This window comes from Heloderma suspectum, chromosome 1 (assembly GCF_057233095.1).
Source record: "Heloderma suspectum isolate Gila_16-S chromosome 1, 16-S_ref, whole genome shotgun sequence".
NCBI classification, from domain to species: Eukaryota; Metazoa; Chordata; class Lepidosauria; order Squamata; family Helodermatidae; genus Heloderma; species Heloderma suspectum.
The window spans coordinates 146,128,541-146,148,385 of NC_139458.1; the positions used below are offsets into that span (position 1 = coordinate 146,128,541).

Consider the following 19,845-nt stretch of genomic DNA (forward strand, 5'->3'; position numbering starts at 1 on the left):
TTCAGACTGAATGCCTAAAGAGGATTAAAGAGTCTAGAGCCAGTGTAGTGTAGTGGTGAGAGTGACGGACTGGGAGCCGGGAGATTCGGGTTCTAGTCCCCACTTGGCCATGGAAGCTCACTGGGTGACTTTGGGCCAGTCACAGACTCTCAGCCCAACCCACCTCACAGGGTTGTTGTTGTGAGGATACAACGGTGAGGAGGAGGATAATGTAAGCTGCCTTGAGTTCCTTGCGAGAGGGAGAAAGGCGGGGTATAAATGCAATAAATAAATAAATAAACAAACAGAGCAGCTGTCCCCAACTTGATGCTCTCCAGATGTCTTGAATTTCAACTCCCATCAGTCCCTGCCAGCATGGCTAATGGTCAGGAATTCTGGGAACTGTTATCCAAAACATCTGGAGGGCACCAGGTTGGGGAAGGCCAAGCAGAGGAAGGTTGGGGTAGAATGGACTTTAGATTGCAGGTGAAGGATCATATATTTGAATGGTCCCCTGTGTAGACCATACTTGCTGAAAGTAGCATAGGAGCAAGAGCGTGACTTCAGAGCCTTTCTCCCTCATGTGTTAGTTTTCTGCTTGCAGGGAATTTCAAGGATGGTATCTCCCAACTGCAATCTGAAGTAGTACAGGCCATTTGGCCACCTCGTTTGCATGAACGTATAGACCAAAGCTGGGACATTCGGCAGCTGTCCCATATGCAGCATTTCATGCAACTCAACCCATATCACCAGGTTCCTTTGTGCTGCAGGGTGTGCTAATAATCACATCAAAATCCCTGGGGTGAACCATGCCTTTTTTGCACAGGAGGCAGTCACTGTTTGATTGCTGATGTACAGAATCCTGTTTCAGAAGCCTGGGAAATAATATCCGTGCACAGCTGGGGCACAAAACCTGTTTTGGACCAATACTTAGTTCAGGCCCCATTTGCTCTAGCAAACTGACATGCCAAGGATATGGGTTGAGGGAATCCATGTGGAGTTCAGCTCATGGTGAAGCATATAGATGGCAGGATTCGCAAACAAGGATTCCCGTTCTTTGAATTTATGCCCAGTTTATAGTTCATGCCACAATTATAGGACTGCTTCTCAAGCTACTTTCACAAATGGTGCGGCAGTGCCAGTAACCATGGAGTTTTGTGCAGGATAGGTCTATCAATGACTATTAGCCGTGCTAGCTCAACCAAACACCCACATTCAGAGGCAGTATACCTTTGTAAAGCAGATGCAGAAGTCAATCGACAGAGGGGGACTGTTGCTCTCATGGCCTCCTTATCAACTTCAAAGAAGTATCCAGCTAACCACTGTTGAAAAAAGGGTGCTGGACTCGATGGACCTTCGCTCTGATCCGGCAGGGCCCTTCTTATGTTCTTATGTCTACGATCCCTTTACCGCATGCTGGACTCTGCATGGACCCGCTCCACCCAGAATCTCGACAGCTTGCTACATAAACTGTCAGCTCGCCAGATCATGTGAACTTTCCCTAAGGAGGAAGGGCTACAGTGCATGAGGGGAGTAAAGTAGAGGCTGTGGAACCATTCAGGGTATTACCACCTCCCCATGACACTTGCACCCCATTCCCAAATTAGACTTTTTCTGGGGGCTGCTCCTATCTCTATCCCAATTACCAAAAGGAATTAGAACTCGGCCAGCAATTTCTTGCCCTGGCTTGCTGACAGATCCCAGGTTGAAAGAATTGTTTATACTTTCTTGTAATTTATAAGGGTTGCTCTGTTTATATACCCAGATTATATTTCCCAGATTGCTAGAGGCATGCCTCTGGTGCCCTCTTCAGAACGCAGGATAATATTGCACCCAAGATCATTAAAGGAACCAGAAAAAGGACTTGTGGGAAGGATGTGACCATTATTACCACAACACTTTTGCATGGAGGGGCTCCTTCATGTAACCGTGCGCCTGGCTCAGTATTCTTGTGTCACATGCATGGACAAAAAATCGTGTCGACAGGAATATTACTTAGGTCAAACACAATGAGACATCATAAGCAATGTTGCTGTTGTTTTCAGGGGAGATGCGAGCCTCTCAGTGGCTAGGCCTTAAAAAAAAGGAAAAAAAGACAACATTATTTTCCAAGTAGAAAATGAGTATGGTCTAGTAGTTTGAGTGCTGGAGTGGGACTCAGGAGATCCGGGTTCTAGTCTCCACTTGGCCATGAAGCTCACTGGGTGACTTTGAGCCAGTCACTGCCTCTCAGCCTAATGTACCTTATAAGGCTGTTATAAGGATAAAAATGGATGGCAGGACTAGGTAAGCTGCCTTGGGTTCTTTGCAAGAGGAAAAAAGGGGATAGAAATGTAATAATAAATAAATAAAAATACTACTATCCAGGTCCACTGGGGGTGCATGTAGACTGGTACTGTGATTGGTCCTTTTTCCTAGACAAAGACAGATACAATCTGGAGCATAGAGCGTTTCTACACGACGCTGTTAATCCACTGTATCTACTTTTGGTTTCATCCCAGAATTGAGATCCAAGCATTTTCTTTCCTGCTTTTCCACTACATAACCTCTATGTGGAACTGTGCTATAGCAGAGTAGCAGAAATACACAAGAAGAAATCACAAGAAGCTTTCTTTTGCTTTCATGATTAAATGTCGCATTTTCCCTGCTGCAAAATACCTCACCGAAAGTGCTGGTTAGACACAGAAGCAAAACTGGAGGGTCACAACATCATCTAAAGAACCTGTAAACAGCTGTGAGTAGGGAATGGCGAGTGCATGATAAATGTCTCATGTAGAAAAGCTCATAGTGTGGCGCAGGGGGAGGGACCAAAACAAAGTCAGGCAAAGGTACTTCTTTAAAAAAAAAAAAAAAAAGCTGGATACACCTGTTGTCTTGAGCAGCAGCTTTGCAAACCTGATGACAGCTTTTTTTGGATCGTGAGGCTTGAAGAGCTCTCCCACCCTCATGTATGCAAAGTTTCCTCTGCAGCTTTTCTGCCTGTCTAGTGAGTTGGCTAAGGGTGCCATCTTGCTAATGTTTGACATTAACCCACCCTGACCCCATACCACTGAAATTCGTAAACATCCCAGCTGCAATGCCATGCGCACTGACTTGGGAGTCCTTTCCAGTGAACGAGTGGGGCTTATTTCCTAGTAACATGCATTTGACTGAGTGTCTTCTCTGTTGAACCAAAGCAGCACTGTCTATTACCTGGAGCAGTATTCATGGGGTCCATATAGGAGACGTTTGGATTGGATTAAAGAAATGTGGGAGTAGGGGCAGGTATTTCCTTTAGCCCTTTCATCATTTCTGGCAGGGGGAAAAAAGGAGTTCAGCTCTGTGACACTGGGCCAATAAGAGAGATCAGTTTACCAGACTGTATCACTCTTTGCAGCTAGTGTGTCAGCCCTGATGATCAAAGCACTTGACACCGCACCTCCCAAGGTTCTTCTGTTGCTGGATAACATAGAATTGGGAGGGGGGACTCCTGTAACAAGCAGGAATTCACACAACTAGAAAAATAATATGAACAATAATTGTGCCTGCACTCACAATGGCATTAACATTTAGCCTTTGATAAATAGTCCCCCCATCAAAAGAGCCAAGTATTCCAACACAGAGATTTTCTAGCCACTTTGAAGCAAGCAATGCAAAGTTCCCTGCATGACTTGGGTGGTGTGAACTGACCCAAGGACAATTAATAGCCTAATACTGTGCAATTTATCAGATGTAAGTCCCATTGGGTTCACTTGGGCTTTGGGTTGCCAGGTCACAACCTGGCGAAGATGCCTAAACCTTTCAATTCCTAGATGCAGTGGGAGGCAGGGTAGCTCCTAGTTTTTCCTCAGTCTTGTCACCCAGTCATCTTGTAGGGGAGTTTACACAACTAGGTAAAATATAGGTAAAATACAACATATTTTCTTAAAATAATCATTAATACATTTAAAGGCTGGGGGGAGGGGAGATGTCTTTGGCACTAAAAAGATAATGTTGGCACCAGGTCAGCCTTCCTGGGAAGGGAATTCTACAAACAGGGGCCACCACTGAGAAAGCACTTCCTTTGGTTACCGGCTGCCTTACCTCAGATGTCAGGGGTGCCTGGAAGAAAGCCTCTGAAGTTGTCCTCAGTACATGGGCTGTGCCATCCTGCAGAGCTGAGAGAGACAAGAAAAGCAGGGCTGTTGCATTGCCACAGCCTTTGGCTCTCCCCAACTATCACCTCGCTGGCAGCCTTCTGACATCAGGCTACCAGAACTGTTTCCACCCCAGCTAGTTGTGATAAGAACTGTAACTTTCTGAACTAGTACTGGAGCTTGCTTTGTTTTCCATGCTTAGTTCCCACCTCTCCCATGCTTTGCAACCATTTAGTGAGTTTTTTTTTCTAACAAGGAAGTCTGGTAATATTTGTGAATGGCAAGATAAAGCCAAGTGTAATTGAACAGGTCTGCTATACCACAGTGCCACCTAGTGCTTGTGTAATGGAACATAAGGAAAGGAAGGGAAAGAAAAACCCCAGGAACAAAAACATGTAAAAGGAGCCAATGTTAATCCTGCAAAAAATCCGGAAACAGGTGCCTCAGTAGAGTGGTGGGTTAAGTCTGTCATGTAGATATGCCCTAAACATGAAAAGAATTATCTATCCTAGCTTAAGTGCCCATAGATTGTGGGAGAATGGCAGGAAACTTTTTTGGAAGAAGAGCAGTGATGGTGGATTATCTTCTCCAGCCAGCTTGCTAACACATGTTTAGCACAAATTGGGTCATCTGGGACTGCTCAGATTCTATGGGGGAAGGGGTGCTTGGAAGGCTTTTTGGGTGCTTGGAAGGCTCTTGGGTGCTTCTGAGGATATGGGAAGCAAAGCTTCTATTCTTCCTTCCTGTCTGCACTTCCTTTTAGTGTTTCCCCATACCCACCCCACCTCTCAGTGGCTCAGTGGGTCTGGCTGAAAGGGACACCACAAAATTCCAATGTCCCTGGTGGTTAGAACTTTATTCAAATCTAGTACCAAAAATAACCCTCTTTTGCTCTAAGGGCTGCATTAAAGGTCACAAGTTAGCTAAGTATAGGCTTTCACCAAGTCGCTCCTATATATAACACACCCCCCCCACCCCCAAGCTCTGAAAATGACCATCTGTTAATAAGATCATATTGGCTGGGATCAGAGAATTTGAATACACAGGCAGCGAGCTTCGGAGGCAGGGTGGATTTTCCCAGTGGAATTCACCACCACACAACGGCCACTAGCACAGATTACTTTCTGAAAGGGTTAGATAAATACATGGAGGAAAGATGGCTGCAAGCTAGGGCCATGATACCCAGAGAGGTAACATTCCCTTTCAGTGGCAGTACTGATCAGTGATCGGACACAGAGGACTAGCAGGGGATGGATAGCAGTGTTCTGTCTGCTTGCAAACTTTCTGGGGCAGCTAGTTGGCCACAGTCTGAATGCATGATTCTACATCATGCTGATAAGACGGACCATTGCTCCCTCTAATAGCAAATTCTGCTGGTGAGTGCCAATCAGATTGTAGCCAAAAAAGGGTCCACTGAGAAACTAGGGGGAGGTATCAGCATGCTTGACGGAACCCTAAGGTTTGCAGAGATGCAAAAAGAAATCTTTATTATTATTATTTTTAAAAACCTAAGAAGGTTAAATGGTCCCTCTCTTCCTGCTGCACTTCTGATCCTGCTTCCTCCTCCCACATAGCAGCTATTTACATACGGAAAAGAGATGTGCATTAAAGGCAATTGTGCATTGATTTAACATCATGTTTCATTTTGCCCTTAGTATGATCCCTCTGCCAATAGCCGAAGTAGCAGCAAGAGTTGGTAACTTATCAAATTTAGCACAGCCTTGTCCCCCAAAGTAACTCTAGGAACCTAGGTAATTCTGCCCCACTGGAGCCACAATGGTTGCCAACTGACTCCTCTTTTGTGGTACCAGGAACATACTGCCATGCACTGTAACTCACTGGACAAGATGGCAAATGTGATTCACAACCCCTGCCCCCCAAACAAGCAACACGGTAGGCCAGTTCACACAAAGAAGCAGCCCACTGTGGCTTATTTATTTATCATGTTTCCCAAACCTGGGGACCGTGGGTTATGCGAGGGTTAAACAACCCTCGCATAACTGTAAAACAGGCCATGGGTTCTGTGAGGGTTGTTTAGCCCTCGCATAACCTACAGTCCCCAAGTTCAGCTGACACGACAAGCCACATCCATGGTTTGAATATTTAGGATGGCACCCATGGGTGGCATGGCTCATCAGGCTTAATTAAGCCACGACGAGCCCCAGCAAACGTGTGAACCTGGTCACTGTGTTCAGCACCCCTAAATTTCAGCTGGCTGGACTGCTCTATCCTTATAACAGTTTCCAGAGGGGAAACCACATTTGTCTGTTGTAGCAAAACAACAAGAGAGTCTCTTAACACCTTAAAAGGAGAGCCAGTGTGGTGTAGTGGCTAGAGTGTTGGAGAGAGATCTGGGTACTAGTCCCCACTCGGCCACGGAAGCTCACTGGGTGACTTTGGGCCAGTCACAGACTCTCCGCCCAACCTACCTCACAGGGTTGTTGTTGTGAGGATACAATAGAGAGGAGGAGGATTATGTACGCCGCCTTGGGTTCCTTAAGGAGGAAAAACAGCGGGGTATAAATGTAATAATAATAAATAAAATAATAAAAACAAACACATTTATTATGGCATGCACTTTCAAGGGATAGAGCACGGGACCCAGTCTCCTCCAGATGTTTTTGGACTATGACTCCCATCATCCCTGACCACTGGCTATGCTGGCTGGGGCAGATGGGAGTTCTAGCCCAACACACCTGGTGGGTACCAGGCTGCCTACCTCTGCTTCATCAGAAGGGTTATCCTTACACGGCAGATACATACCTATCCTGTAGAGGAGAAAAGAATGTAAAGTTTACATTGTAAACAGTGGGGTCAAATGGTAATAAACTGCATCAACTACTACTGCTGTGGATGGTCGCTGGATTGAATGGTCACACATGGTACTTTCTGCATTTCATTGTCATCTGACGTTTACATGTTTCTTTCTTTCAAATGGCTGGATTTTGTGGCTGTTGTTACAACCACAGACGTACGCTGTGAATCAAGTGAGTCCAAATGCATCTTGCCCATTCCTTTTTTGTTCCCTTGTTTCCAGAAAGGGAATCCAGAGAGCACGAGGAGCCAACCACATCAGAGATGGCAGAGGAGACCTACTCACCCAAAATGTACAGGAACAAGGGACACGGGCGCCTCTCTGAACTAAAGGCTGAGGCCCTGAAGAAAGATCGTCGGAAGAAGATGACTTTATCCAAGTTTGTGGGCGGGGCAGAAAACACAGCACACCCTCGGGTTGCAGCCCCTGAGCTGAGGCCAGAGTTTGAACTGGTAAGTGCAACCTTCCCTAGAGCTCCATCAGATCTCCTTTCTCTTTATTCCTGTGCTCCATCTCTTATCTTCCCTTCTCTCCTTTTCCTGCCACCTAGTTCCACCATAACTGTCATGGCGGTGGGAAATGGGAGAAGGGCATTCATATTGATAAGTGGGAAGCCTGAAGCTGACACACGTATTTTTCCAGCTGCTAGTTCAAACCACTCTACACAGCCATGTTCACCATGCGGAGATCTCTTGATTGGTTGGACTCGTTGGTCTTATAGGCCCTTTCCAACCCTTCTATTCTATTCTATTCTATTCTATTCTATTCTATTCTATTCTATTCTATTCTATTCTATTCTATGATATTCAGCAGCTTGTCACATACCTCAGCCAGTTTCTTCCATGCAAGATGTGCATGCCAACGTTTGAACAGATTGGATAAAATGTCCCCTTTTTATAGATCCTGTTTTATACCTGTCAGTTTCAGTGTGCGCACCCCCACTTGCACCCCCACCCCGGTAACCTTTCTGTGACCTGCACAGGCTGTTCCAGAAAGTTTCCCGTTTCCTTCCCAGCAGAAATGACTGAAAAAGTGAATGCATAACGGAGTTTTATTCAGAACTCGTTCATTTGAATTCCCATTTGTTTTTATAATGAAAACAAATGGGGCTCGTTGGTTTGAATTCCCATTTGTTTTTTAAGTGAATGCACACCCCACACCCCATCTCTCACAGCTTCCCTCTTATGTGACTAAAGGAGCAACCATCATGTTCCAGCTGGTGAGAAATGCTAGGCACATTCAGAAAGGCAATACAGTAAGCACACCCTTTGCACTCTCAGATAAACTGAGTCATCCCCAGTGTTGCTGTGCCCCACGCCATGGCATATTTAGCACTCCCGTTCACCTGACCCTATCTTGGGAGCTCAGTGTGTCATCCTCCTCAGTGCTGGGTCTCTGGGCATCACCTGCTTTCGGGGCCTAATTGTTTTCTCTCTCTTGTGCTCTCTGTTTTCAGGGCCCTTGCCGGAGACAGATGGAGGCATCACTGCAGGAGCTCAAATCCAGCCAGCAAATGATCCCCCGTGCCGTCCACCTTCCCAACTGTGACAGGAAAGGCTTCTACAAGAGAAAACAGGTATAAGCTCCTCTGGCAATCAAGGAGATGCGCTTTGCAAACTAGGGGCAGGGACAGTGTTAGGGCAGCCACTTATTCATCGCGAAATTGGAGGAAATGTGTCACCAGAAAGAGGTGATTGATTTGCATAAAGTTTGCATAGACTCGTTTGTGTATATGTATGTGCAAATTTAGAAATAATTATTATAATTTAAATAGAAATACAATTTCACCATCGTGGGAAGGACTGACCTGTGTGCCTGCCTGTTCAGTCTGCTGTCCAGCTGCCAACTGCTGATGGGCAACGTCAAAGCCCCTGCTTTCCCTTCGGGAGGTTCTTTAAACCAGACTCAGACTGGACAGCCCTTCATATAAAGGACTGTCCTCTGTAAAAGAGTTCATATGTTTACCCTACATGCATGTGAGAGTCCTCCCTTTCATACCCTTTTGGACCAGTCAACTCAATCTCTGAACAGTTTCTTGTTCCCAAAGCCAACCTAAACCAAGACTGTGGCCAATGATTTTATGTGCTTTAGGGGTCAAACCTATCATGATGCAGGAGATCTGTGAGTAAGATCTCTCACTGGTTTTGTTTTTGTTTTAGTGATACATTGGACAGAGAAGGGAATTTGAATCCAGGACCACAGTGCTGGAGGAACTGGAGGTGGAGGGTGTTTAATCCTCCCTTCTGTCCCATTTGCCTGATTAAAAAATCACACACATTCTGAAGCTGCTATTAGTTGTGGTGGAGAAAAAATAAAGACAGGTACAATATGGAAGAGAGAGACCCCTGCCCTCCCCCCGCCCCAAAAAAACCAGCAGCCTTTGCCAGAAGGCAAACCTTGCTTGTTTTTGTTTTAGTTTAATTGATGACTTATCCTCATGGTCAACAGAAAGCTCAGGTTACTCTCCTCTGAGATGAAAAAAAGGCTGGGTTCACACAACATGCTAACCCACACTCAGTGGTTGAGTGTGGATTGTTGTTGAACTGTGGACTGTTTGTTGAACCATGGGTTAGCGTGTTGTCCGAACCCAAGACATTTTCCACAGGTTGGCTTGTTAACCACCCTGAACAACCCAGCAACAAAACATGGGTTCTCAAGGTGGCTTGTGTGAGAAAAATAAGCCACACTGCATGGTTAACAAGCTACCCTGCAGAAAATGTCCTGGGTTTGGACAACATGCTAACCCATGGTTCAACGGCAACCCACACTCAACCACTGAGTGTGAGTTAGCGTGTTGTGTGAACCCAGACATTGTCTTGTGGGGTGGCGGTGGGGTGTGTGTGTGTGTGTGACTGTCCCAGCTGTCCTCCCTCTCACTGTTTATCCTTTTTTTGTTCCCCCTCTCCAGTGCAAGCCATCTCGGGGCCGGAAACGTGGGCTGTGTTGGTGCGTGGACAAGTATGGACTGAAGCTGCCAGGAACTGATTATGTAGCCGGAGACCTCCAGTGTCACAACTTTGATAGTGGCAACACTGAGTGAATTACCCCTCTTGCCTCTCCCTGCCAAAGCCCTTCCCCACCCATCACCTACCCCACACCTCACGGCGCCCCAAGAGACCGATTCCTTTCATCTCATTTAAGAAACTGAGGACCTCGGAATCTGCAGCATGTCATCAGCTTCTCTCAATGGCAACGGCAGAGACTAAAGGAGAAAAGGCAATATGTTAAGCCAAAAAGAAAAAAGAGGAAGAAGATGAAGAAGATGATGATGATGACGACGACGACGATAATGATGATGATATGATGACGACAAGCCAGCCACCTCACTTGGGACATGGCCCTACATAGGCGACCTTGCTTGCACGTAACTCCACACTGCCACCCAGACAGCACCGACGTAGGAAGCTCTAAGAAGCACTTGAATTATGTTCTCTTTTTCTCTTGTCTTTAATTTTGAGGGTTTAAAACCTTTCAGATTTGAAAAATGTATAGTTTAACCAGCAGAATCCTAGGACAAGCAGGCCTCTCACTTATAGATATAGATATTCTGGCATGTTTCTTTTAAAAAATAATGTTATTTTTAGCCCCTCTTCCCTCCCCCAAGATGAAAGTTTATTTGCTCTTGTGCACTCTCTGATCTTCTTTTTAATAAAAAGCGAATGGTCAGAGAACAACGGAACCTATAGCAGGATAAAGCGAAGCTAATACTTAAGAATCCAAAGCTTTCCATTCCCAATGGGACTAGTCCCCATAGGCAGTAAGTATGAGGTTTGACCTGAAATTTAAGGTGTCATTATACAGCCCTTTCCTATGTAAATACAGATGTGTGCACATGTTTGCTCTTTGTTGAACAAGCCCCTTTTTTACAGGCACAGCCCTTTTACTTTAATCATGGGTGAAGGCCCAGAAGCTTCTTTGGAGTGATTTGTGTACATCATAGGTATTCAAGGTTGTGTACTTGCAGGATGAGGGCCCAAGTTGAAGTAACACTGCACCAGATGACCTGCAGGCCCTAAAAACATATATTTTTGATGGCTTATGTAAACAAACCTGCAGATTTCCACACCCCTGATAGGCTAAAAAATATTATCACCCTCTGCCTTTCTGTTGTAAGGATGAGGATGGGGGAAAATACAACTGATATTTCACTCAAATACCCAAAACGTTGTCCTATGCAAGGACCATCTGAAGGGGTTAGTTCATGATTAATAAAATCACACGTACTAGAAATGTAAATTTGATCCGCAGATAGAGAAATGTTTTACCAACTTCCGATATCTATGGAATGTCTGGACATCTCTACAGACAGAGGCCTCTGCTCTTTCAAAGCGTACTTGAGGAACTGGCTGTGAGTAGGTTGCCACTTTTTTTTTTCCTGACAGGGGTTCTGGGTCTGCTTGGCAAGCAGAAATTCAGTAGGTGTGCTGGGGAAAGCAGTGTCTGTTTAATTTCCAGCGGTTGCGCCACTGTGAAAGGCACAGAGCCTCTGTCTGGGAAGAAAAAGTACCAACTCTAGCTGTGAGAACAAACAGAATGGCACATATAAACTGCCTGCAGAAACCATTGATTTGACAGCTTTCACATTCAGGCTTGGGCAGACCACTAAAGCCTATTATTATTATTGTTATTGTTATTATTATTATTATTGCTCTTGTTGTTGTTAACATTTTTAACTCCTTGGTATGCTTCCATGGACACTGCCATGACAAGGGTCTTTCCTGTGCCCAGAACAATGAATGAGAATGCACAAAAACAACAACTGCAACAACAAAGGAACGTCTATCTTTGACGTTGGAGGAATCGCTGAAACAGTAACCATTCAGAAGCATCAGGCCACTGCAATCAACCTGAGGGTGCAGAAGAAGTGGAACCATTGGCGGTTGTTCCCTCCTAGAGGAGGACTCCAAAGGACTTGATGACACTGGGGTGGCTGGCTGCAAGCACTTCCAGACCACGTGCTAATCGGAAGCATGGAGACAGACAGAGAGACAGAGGGAGAGACTTTCCTGTGCGCAGGCAGAGAAAGCCTGCACTGCCTGCCGAGTATTGGGAAAGAGTGCTGTTGATAGGAGAACCAGAAGGACACCCATGACACGCAACACACACACTACTAGCACAGATGAAAGGGAAATAAGGAATCTTCCAGGCAGAATGGCCACTGTACAAAAGTGACTGTGGTGGGTTTTGCTCCTTACACACACACACCCTGCGTTCAGCTCCGGAACAAAGCTAAAAAGCCAATCATATCTGTCCTTCCCGGGAATGTGAGAATTGGCCAGAAATCTGGATCAGAGAATCAATATTTGGCAGTCTCATTTTATGGAGTATTGGAGAGAGGTTTCTCTACCTTTGGAGGTGCAGAGACTTGGAACTATGAGGATGGAAACTTAAAAAAAAAAAATCCTCCCAAGGTAAAAGCTTTCGAAGTCTGAACATTTGGGATAGAATTCCCAGCACAAACTTGAACAATGCAAACAAAATCCACTCTGCCCTTTGACCCATAGCTTGATCTTTGATCCAGATATTTGTTAAGTTCAGAATTTCAGAGATGCGGTAAATTGCCTCTAGCTGTTCCATCTGTCATTTCTGCTCGCCTGGGCCTTGGGAGCAGTTATGAGACTTTTATACATTTACTTTTCAGAGTTGGGGCTAAACCTTCCAATTCGCTCCTTTCTAACAAAAAGCCGAACTGTGCTTTGACTGGGGCATTTGCTACCATAACAGCTGGACCCAAGTTCCATTTTTCCCCCAACCCTTCTTTAGGGTGTGGGAAGGTGAAAATGCCCCTTTGTTTATTACCTGCCTTTGGGTTGGTTTAGCTATGCTTCTTGTCTTAACTGGTAGGCTTGGGGTGCTTGGCTAACTTTGGGTTAGGTCCAAATTTAGTGATACATACTGTAAACCCATTGACACTTAAGTTAGTAAAATTCCCATAGATTTCAATGGGTTTACTCTAAGTATGAGTAAATCTGGATCCAACCCTATAGAATGAGTTGGAATAACCAGAATAACCCTAATCAATTGGCTCCTTCCCAGTTCCCTGGCAACAAGCATGGTACAGACCACTTGTGCCAGTCAAGGGAGCTCCTATAGGACAGGAGGAGAAACGCCCACCCTTTTAGAGATCCACTACAAGGGTTGCGTGAATGGACTTCTGTGTCGCAAGCAGGATGCAAATCCATGGTAATTATGGAAGGGAGGGGGAGTACCCAAGATGCCTTTTTTGCCAGAAATGGCCATAATCCTAATGTCCATGCAAGAGACCCATGGGCAACATCTGGGCTATCCCTGAGGTTTTCTGTCCATCAAGAGGAAAGAAATCATGGAAGGATTTCTCCTTCTCTGGCAATAGCTTTGAGCATGGTTCACTCCTAGAAGCTGATAAATCATTTGTCTTGGATTTGATGGCACGGGGAAGGTCCTGTCCACATCCCTCCTTCCCCATAAAACGGGTGGGCAGCACGCAGCCCACAGAGTGCCAAAATTTCAGTGGCAAACCGGCAGTTTGAGCACTTCTTTGTTTGTTTTGGGGGGCATCCTGTGGACTGCGGCCATACCAGTAGACAAAAATGGCCACCAGACCTCTGGAAGTTGCCCACCGCTGTGACTGAAGATCCTGGAGACAACCCTAATGGCACACATGGGTCTCTTAGGTATACACAGCCAGGATTCCAAGAAGGGGAGACCTAGAGTGGCATCAAAGTCATTTGACTTGGGAACCACCCTCACTACCCCCAACGAACAACCATAAAGGCCAGTTGTTAATGACCAAGCCAGTAGATGATGTAAGGCTTTAATCTGGTCCTGACATTTCCAGGGGGAACTCCCCTAGTCCTCCAGCATAAATGTGTCTGGCCCTAGACAGAGAAACAAAATGACCACAAGACCTGATGACATCTCTGCTAAAGCAGAGCTCACGACTGGCTTCTAAGCTGTTTCAAGATGGAGGTTCACTTGGACCCCATTACAAACAAAGGCAAAGGTTCCAAAAGATGCATTGGAGCCATTTTGCTCACTCCAGGGCAGACACAGTGCACTTTCTTCCATATGCAAATGGTTCATGGGTTGTTTCCGAGGCAGGATAGCTACAGGCTGGGGAGAAGCAGAAGGATTTCATTGCTTACGATTTTAAAACAAACAACCCCTGTTGTCAAATGTATATTAAAGAGGAGGAAGGGGTGTGTGGAGAGGTGCACGTATAATCGACATAGCATCTAAGGGGCAAGAGTTGTGCTGGGCACAGGAAAGGAAAGGAACTAGGGCAAATTTTCACTGCAAACTTACCCTGGCTTTATACCCACTGGATTGCCAGGATTTCCCCCAAAAGCATCTCAGGAGCTGTAGTTTGCTGAGAATTCTGTTGGGAGGCTCTTAGCTCCCCTTGCAAGAACTACAGTTCCTAAGATTCCTTGGAGAGAAGGAATGACTCTTAAAGCAGTGTGAGTCTGTGGTGCAAATATGACTTTAGCTGCATAAGATGAAAGAATGTCACTAAAATCCCTCTTCCTCCCCAAACAGTGGAGAGAGTGTCTTTGCACTCCTGCACTGGTTTCACCCCAAACAATCTTTTAATTCTTTTTTCTTTCTTCTTTTATTTTCTTTCTTGTTATGTATCTTTTTGTTATTTCCTGAAACTTGAAAACCTTTCCCTGCGTACAAAACAAGAGCCCTTTTTAGCCAGTACACCAGGGGTGGGGAACATGTGGCCCACCAGATGTTTTTGCAACTCCCATGATCCCTCACCATTAACTATATTGGCCAGGGCTCATGGGAGTTGCAGTCTAACAACATCTGGAGAATACACAGGGCATGGAGACAGCTGCTTGACCTCCCATTCGTCATACACAACGTAGAGGTATTGCAATCAGGAGAGGGGACTCAGTGAATAATATTGCCAGCTAGGTGTAGACTTCAGCCATTTGAAGCCCCACTTCTCTAGATTACTTGCAGCAGCACTCAAAGTCTTAGATGAAAGGCAGGGAAGCCGCTGCCCTAACCCATGCAAAGTTACTACTGTTCTAGGGAAGATTTTTTTAAAAAACAAACAAACAAACAAACCCACCTTCCCTTTCCCAGATGGGTCCTGCAAAGCAGACCCAGAAAGGGTATAAGATCTTCCCAAGTCTGGATGTCATTTGCTTCCAATGGAGGGCTCCAGCAAGGCCATGCGCCACTGGCAAAAATGCTGACTTTGCTGTGCTTGAGCCGAAAGTGGGATGGCAGCTCTGTGTGCGTTTAAGAGGACTCCAGCTAACCACTGGCATGACCTTGGCTGAGTTTGATCACTGTCTAGGAGCACTGCAAGACTGCAGTGCAATCAGGCTGGTGAAAATCCCAGGAGCATCAAAGGCTGCAAAAGGTGCTAGAAATTAAGAACTAGTAAAAAGCCTTTTTTCCCAACCTGTAGATTTTGAATCACTAACATAAGAGACTATGGCAGAACTCAATCTGTTTGAAACGAAGCTAGTTCAAACAAAAACAACAGAGAAAGGTCTGAATCATCTTATTCAAGGGCCATCCATCCAAAAGTCTTTGTTCTTTATGTCACCTACCAACCCATCATCTCCAAGTCCATTTGCCTATTATGAGACATTGGATCCAATGCCCACTTCTGGCAACTCATTCTCCAAGATCTCACTGACCATACGCCACTGGTAGGGCCACACATCCCTGTGTCTAAATGATGATGATGGTGATGATGCAGAAATATCAACTGTGTTGTAATCATCCATCGCATCTCAGCTTGAAACATGGCATCCTTGCCATAGAATGAACAGATTTCCCGCCCTTTGTCTCACCAATATGAGCAGGATCCAACACTGATGGAATTTATTCCACCAGCAGAATGAGGAGGGGGGATTCCTCCTGCAGCACCCCCACTCACACACATACCCTGTCAAAATCTGTTCCAAAGGGCTAGGAAACCCTTCAAAGCAAGTTTGGGAGCGGCACAGAGGGTTACAAGGGGGAGAGGAAGAAAGCTTAGTTGGATTTAATCCTATATGGTTAAAAACCTTTTACTCTTCACGTACCTGTGTTCCCAAAAAGAAAACCAGCTACATTAACTATTGAGGCAGGTAAATGTCACTGAGGGCAGGCCCTGCCATTAGGCAGAGTGAGGCAGCAACCTCAGGCAACTGGTTTGGGGTGTTAGGAAAGGACGGCAAATTGTTAGGATTGGGTGTTTTTTTCTTAATTATTGTATTTTTACTGCCAGGGAGAGGCATTTGTGGGATTTTCTGCCTCAGGTGCCAAACTTGACCTGCCTTGGGTAGTATGCACCTTAACCAGGGGGGGTGGACGTGGGACGACGACATGCCATTTGCTACTCCACCTCAACAGCAAACTGTCTCGGGCCAGCCCTGCTCAGGATACAATCTCCATTGCTGACAAAGGAGAAAAGGCCTCCCTTGATTTTCTTCAAATACCAAAACTGCCCTGTCAGAGTAGCGAATCAGGATGAGGAGAGGAGAGGCAAAAATGAAAGATAAAAGACAAAGCAGTGAGGATGCTCCCTTCAGAGACACTTGCACAGCGGAAGAGCAGAGAAGGTTTCAGGGGCAGTTTTCACGGGGAACATGCTCAAGGAAGCAGTGGTAAGCTCTAGTCTCCAAAGCAGTGGTCACTCCCCACATTTGTGGTGGGGAAACCAGAGCATATCAAGATCTCTAGATGACCCCACTGCAGCTGCTGTAGCCCAAGACAGACAACAACAACCTGAGGAGTGAAGACCTCCTTTCAAGCTGACATATTCTTTGCCAGTGCTGCGGTGGACTGTTTTGTTTTGAAACCACTAGTACAAAAGCGAATTGCACTATTTCTCCTCTCTCTCTCTCTCTCTCTCCCCCTCCCCCTCCCTCCCTCTCTAACGGAGCATCTATAGTGTAAGCAGTTGACAGGTCACTGCAGGACCAGGCCACCTTCCTGGCTAATGCTCGAGGGGGGCAGGGCTTGCATCACTCCACTTCCAACTCCGCCCTCTCGAAGCCCCTCCCACAACACCACGGAGACGGCTCTTTGACAGCGCAAGTCCCCCCACGATAGCACAGCCCACAACACACCAGATTCCGAGTTTCCTACCTGGTTATAACCATTACACAGAATTACTCACTACACATTTTACAGTAGCTTTGAATAGCTTTACATACATACAGTAGCTCTGTGGATATTTTGTTTTGTTTTGTTTTTCTTTTGCAGTAAACAAGAATATTCATACTCTTACCGGTGGGGGAGGGGGGTTTAAAAAGCAGTTTGTGAAAAACTGACAATGGATGAGGAGTGTAATGCTCTGTTTAGCATTTTGTACTTAAAAGAAAAAAAGTATCTCACATTTTATTAAAAAGTGAAGATTGCTGTATACTATTTATTCAACTTATAATTTATGTTACTCTTTGATCTTTGTCTTTTCTTATGACAAAGCATTTATTTAATAAAGTTATGCATTCAATTAGCTTGTGTGCATGGCCTGGAGGATGTCTGTGTATCGCATGCATGCTGGATGAATGATCTGCCAACCTTTTACTAAGGGGGCCAACTAGCAAAGTGCCCAACACTGGAGTTTGTGCGGACAGAAGGCTTGCATATTGCAAGGATCATGGAGGGTGCAGTGTGCCTCACTGCCCAGCCCAATGCTATTCTTGTCAGTGAGGGCCTGGCCAGTTTCACCATCACTGCAACAGGGCCCCACCTTCTTTTCTGCATAGGAGATCATGGCATCAGTTCCTTTATATGGGAGAGGGCGAAGGTGCAATTCGGAATATCTTTAGGTGGGAGCTAAACCTACATCAAAGCTGCACCCTTCTCTCTTAATACTAGAACCTGGGGTCAGCCCATAAAGCAGATTGGTGGGAGTTTCAGGAGAGATAGAAGGAAGTACTTCTTCACACAGCGCATAGTTAAACTATGGAATTCACTTCCACAGGATGTAGCGATGGCCACTAATTTGGATGGCTTCAAAAGGGGGTTGGACAAATTCCTGGAGGAAAAGGCTATCAGTGGCTACTAGTCCTGATTGCTATGTCCTACCTCCAATACCAGAGGCAGTGAGCTTATGTAGACCAGTTCCTGGGGAACATGGGAGGGAGGGTGCTGTTGCACTCATGCCGTGCTTGTGGGTTCCCGATGGACAGCTGGTTGGCCACCATGTGAACAGAATGCTGGACTAGATGGACCCTTGGTCTGATCCAGCAGGGCTCTTACGTTCTTATGGAATATCATTAGGTGGGAGCTGAACTTATGCCCAGACACTGAGAATCACGTTTGCTCCTGTCCAGAACGTAGGAAGCTGCCCAGTACCACTTACCCCAGTATTGCCTACGCTGACTGGTGGCCGATCTCTGGAGTCTCAGGCAGAAGTGCTCATTCCCACCACTTGCTACCTGATGCTTTTGACTAGAGATGCCAGGGATCGGATCTGGGGCCATCTGCATGCAAAGCATGTCCCCTGCCACTGAGCTATGGTCCCTCCCCTATCTGCACAGAAACAGCCATTCATCTGTATGGTGGGTCTTTCTTGGTCATGCTAGGTTGTGAAGGAAAATTGGGAGTGGCTCTTATAGATTAAGATCCTGGTTCTGAATCCCTAAAATCCTTTCCGTTAACTGCCCTGAACTCCTCTGATCTACATTTTCACCCATTGTTTGGGGAAGTTCAAAATCCACCAATATTCCCCATTTGGATATTAGTACTGCAACAACACAGATTGCTTACAAACTCGAAAGGCTGATGAAATCAAAACATATTTCAAGTGCAGTTGTGGGAGTGGGGGATTGCTGGAGTGATGATGGCAATACTCCTCATCTTGAAAGGGTAGGGCCTGCAGCAGAGAAGAGTTGTTTTGTGTAATAATAAACCCAGTCCCAAAAGTCTGTCGCAGACTTGATCACTTGATACTAGACAGGGGAAGGTGGCCTCTTGCAGTGATTCTAGGGCAGCCTTCCCCAATGTGTTGGACTATAATTCCTATTTGATGGGAATTGGGAGTTCCCATTTGATGGGCATGAGAGGAGTTATAGTTCAACACATCTGGAGGGCACCAGATTGAGGAAGGTTGTTCTGAGATTGTTCACACAATATGCTAACCCACACTCAGTGGATTGGCATGTTGTCTGAACTCAGTCAGGGTGGCTTGTTAACCATGCATGTATTTTCTTGAACAAGCCACCTTCAGAACCCACGGTTTCTTGCTGGGTTGCTCAGGGTGGTTAACAAGCCACCCTGGCTGCGTTCAGACAACACAACATCCCACCCTGTGGAAAACGTGCTACGTTCAGACAACACACTAATCCACAGTTCAAAACAACCCACACTCAACCACTGAGTGTGGGTTACAGTGTTGTGTGAACAGCCCCTCTGTCATCTTTATTGTACAGGTTCCTCTTCATTTGACAGATGGCTGGGAACACAGAAAGCTCCACTCAAAGGATTTTCCAAGATTTTTTATAGATAGGTAATAATGCAATAAGTGCAAAGTTCTTTGTCAACTGTTACATGGGATCCAAATATATTTTTTCACAAGAGGGTGTTTTTGTTATAGTGAAGTCATGTTTATCAGCAACATTTTGATGCCAGGAAATTGTGATTCCTTCCCCTTCCCACTGCCCCACCAGAAGAGAACACATTTATGGTTACATTATTTCTGGAATAAACTACTTCTATTTGAGAGGATAGGTGCTGCAAATACATCTCAGAATCATGAAGCAGAATCAGGGATAGCAGCTGCAGGCTAATAGCCACACTGCCTACACAAATGTGGAATAAGCTAGGGCTCTTCACTTTGGTGTATCCACAGTCACCAAGCTGAAGTATTCACTGCTTTGCTAATACTTATTTATTTCATTACATTTCTATACCTCCCAATAGCCAAAGCTCTCCAGGCAGTTCACAATGAAAACCATAAAATACAAGATGATAAAATACAATATAAACATTTAAAAG

At 45.5% G+C, this 19,845-nt stretch overlaps 1 protein-coding gene across 2 annotated transcripts in view; it reads left to right on the forward strand.

Annotated features, from left to right (window-relative positions):
- Positions 1-17,354, forward strand: part of IGFBP5 (insulin like growth factor binding protein 5) — a 65,840-nt gene extending 48,486 nt beyond the window's left edge. For both annotated transcript variants that reach the window (XM_084806416.1, XM_084806407.1), the window contains exons 3-5: positions 7,132-7,361; positions 8,366-8,485; positions 9,818-17,354. In XM_084806416.1, the coding sequence (XP_084662542.1) occupies positions 7,132-7,361; positions 8,366-8,485; positions 9,818-9,949 (482 nt within the window). In that variant the 3' untranslated portion in view covers positions 9,950-17,354. The remainder of the gene's footprint in view (positions 1-7,131; positions 7,362-8,365; positions 8,486-9,817) is intronic.
- Positions 17,355-19,845: the final 2,491 nt, after the last annotated feature.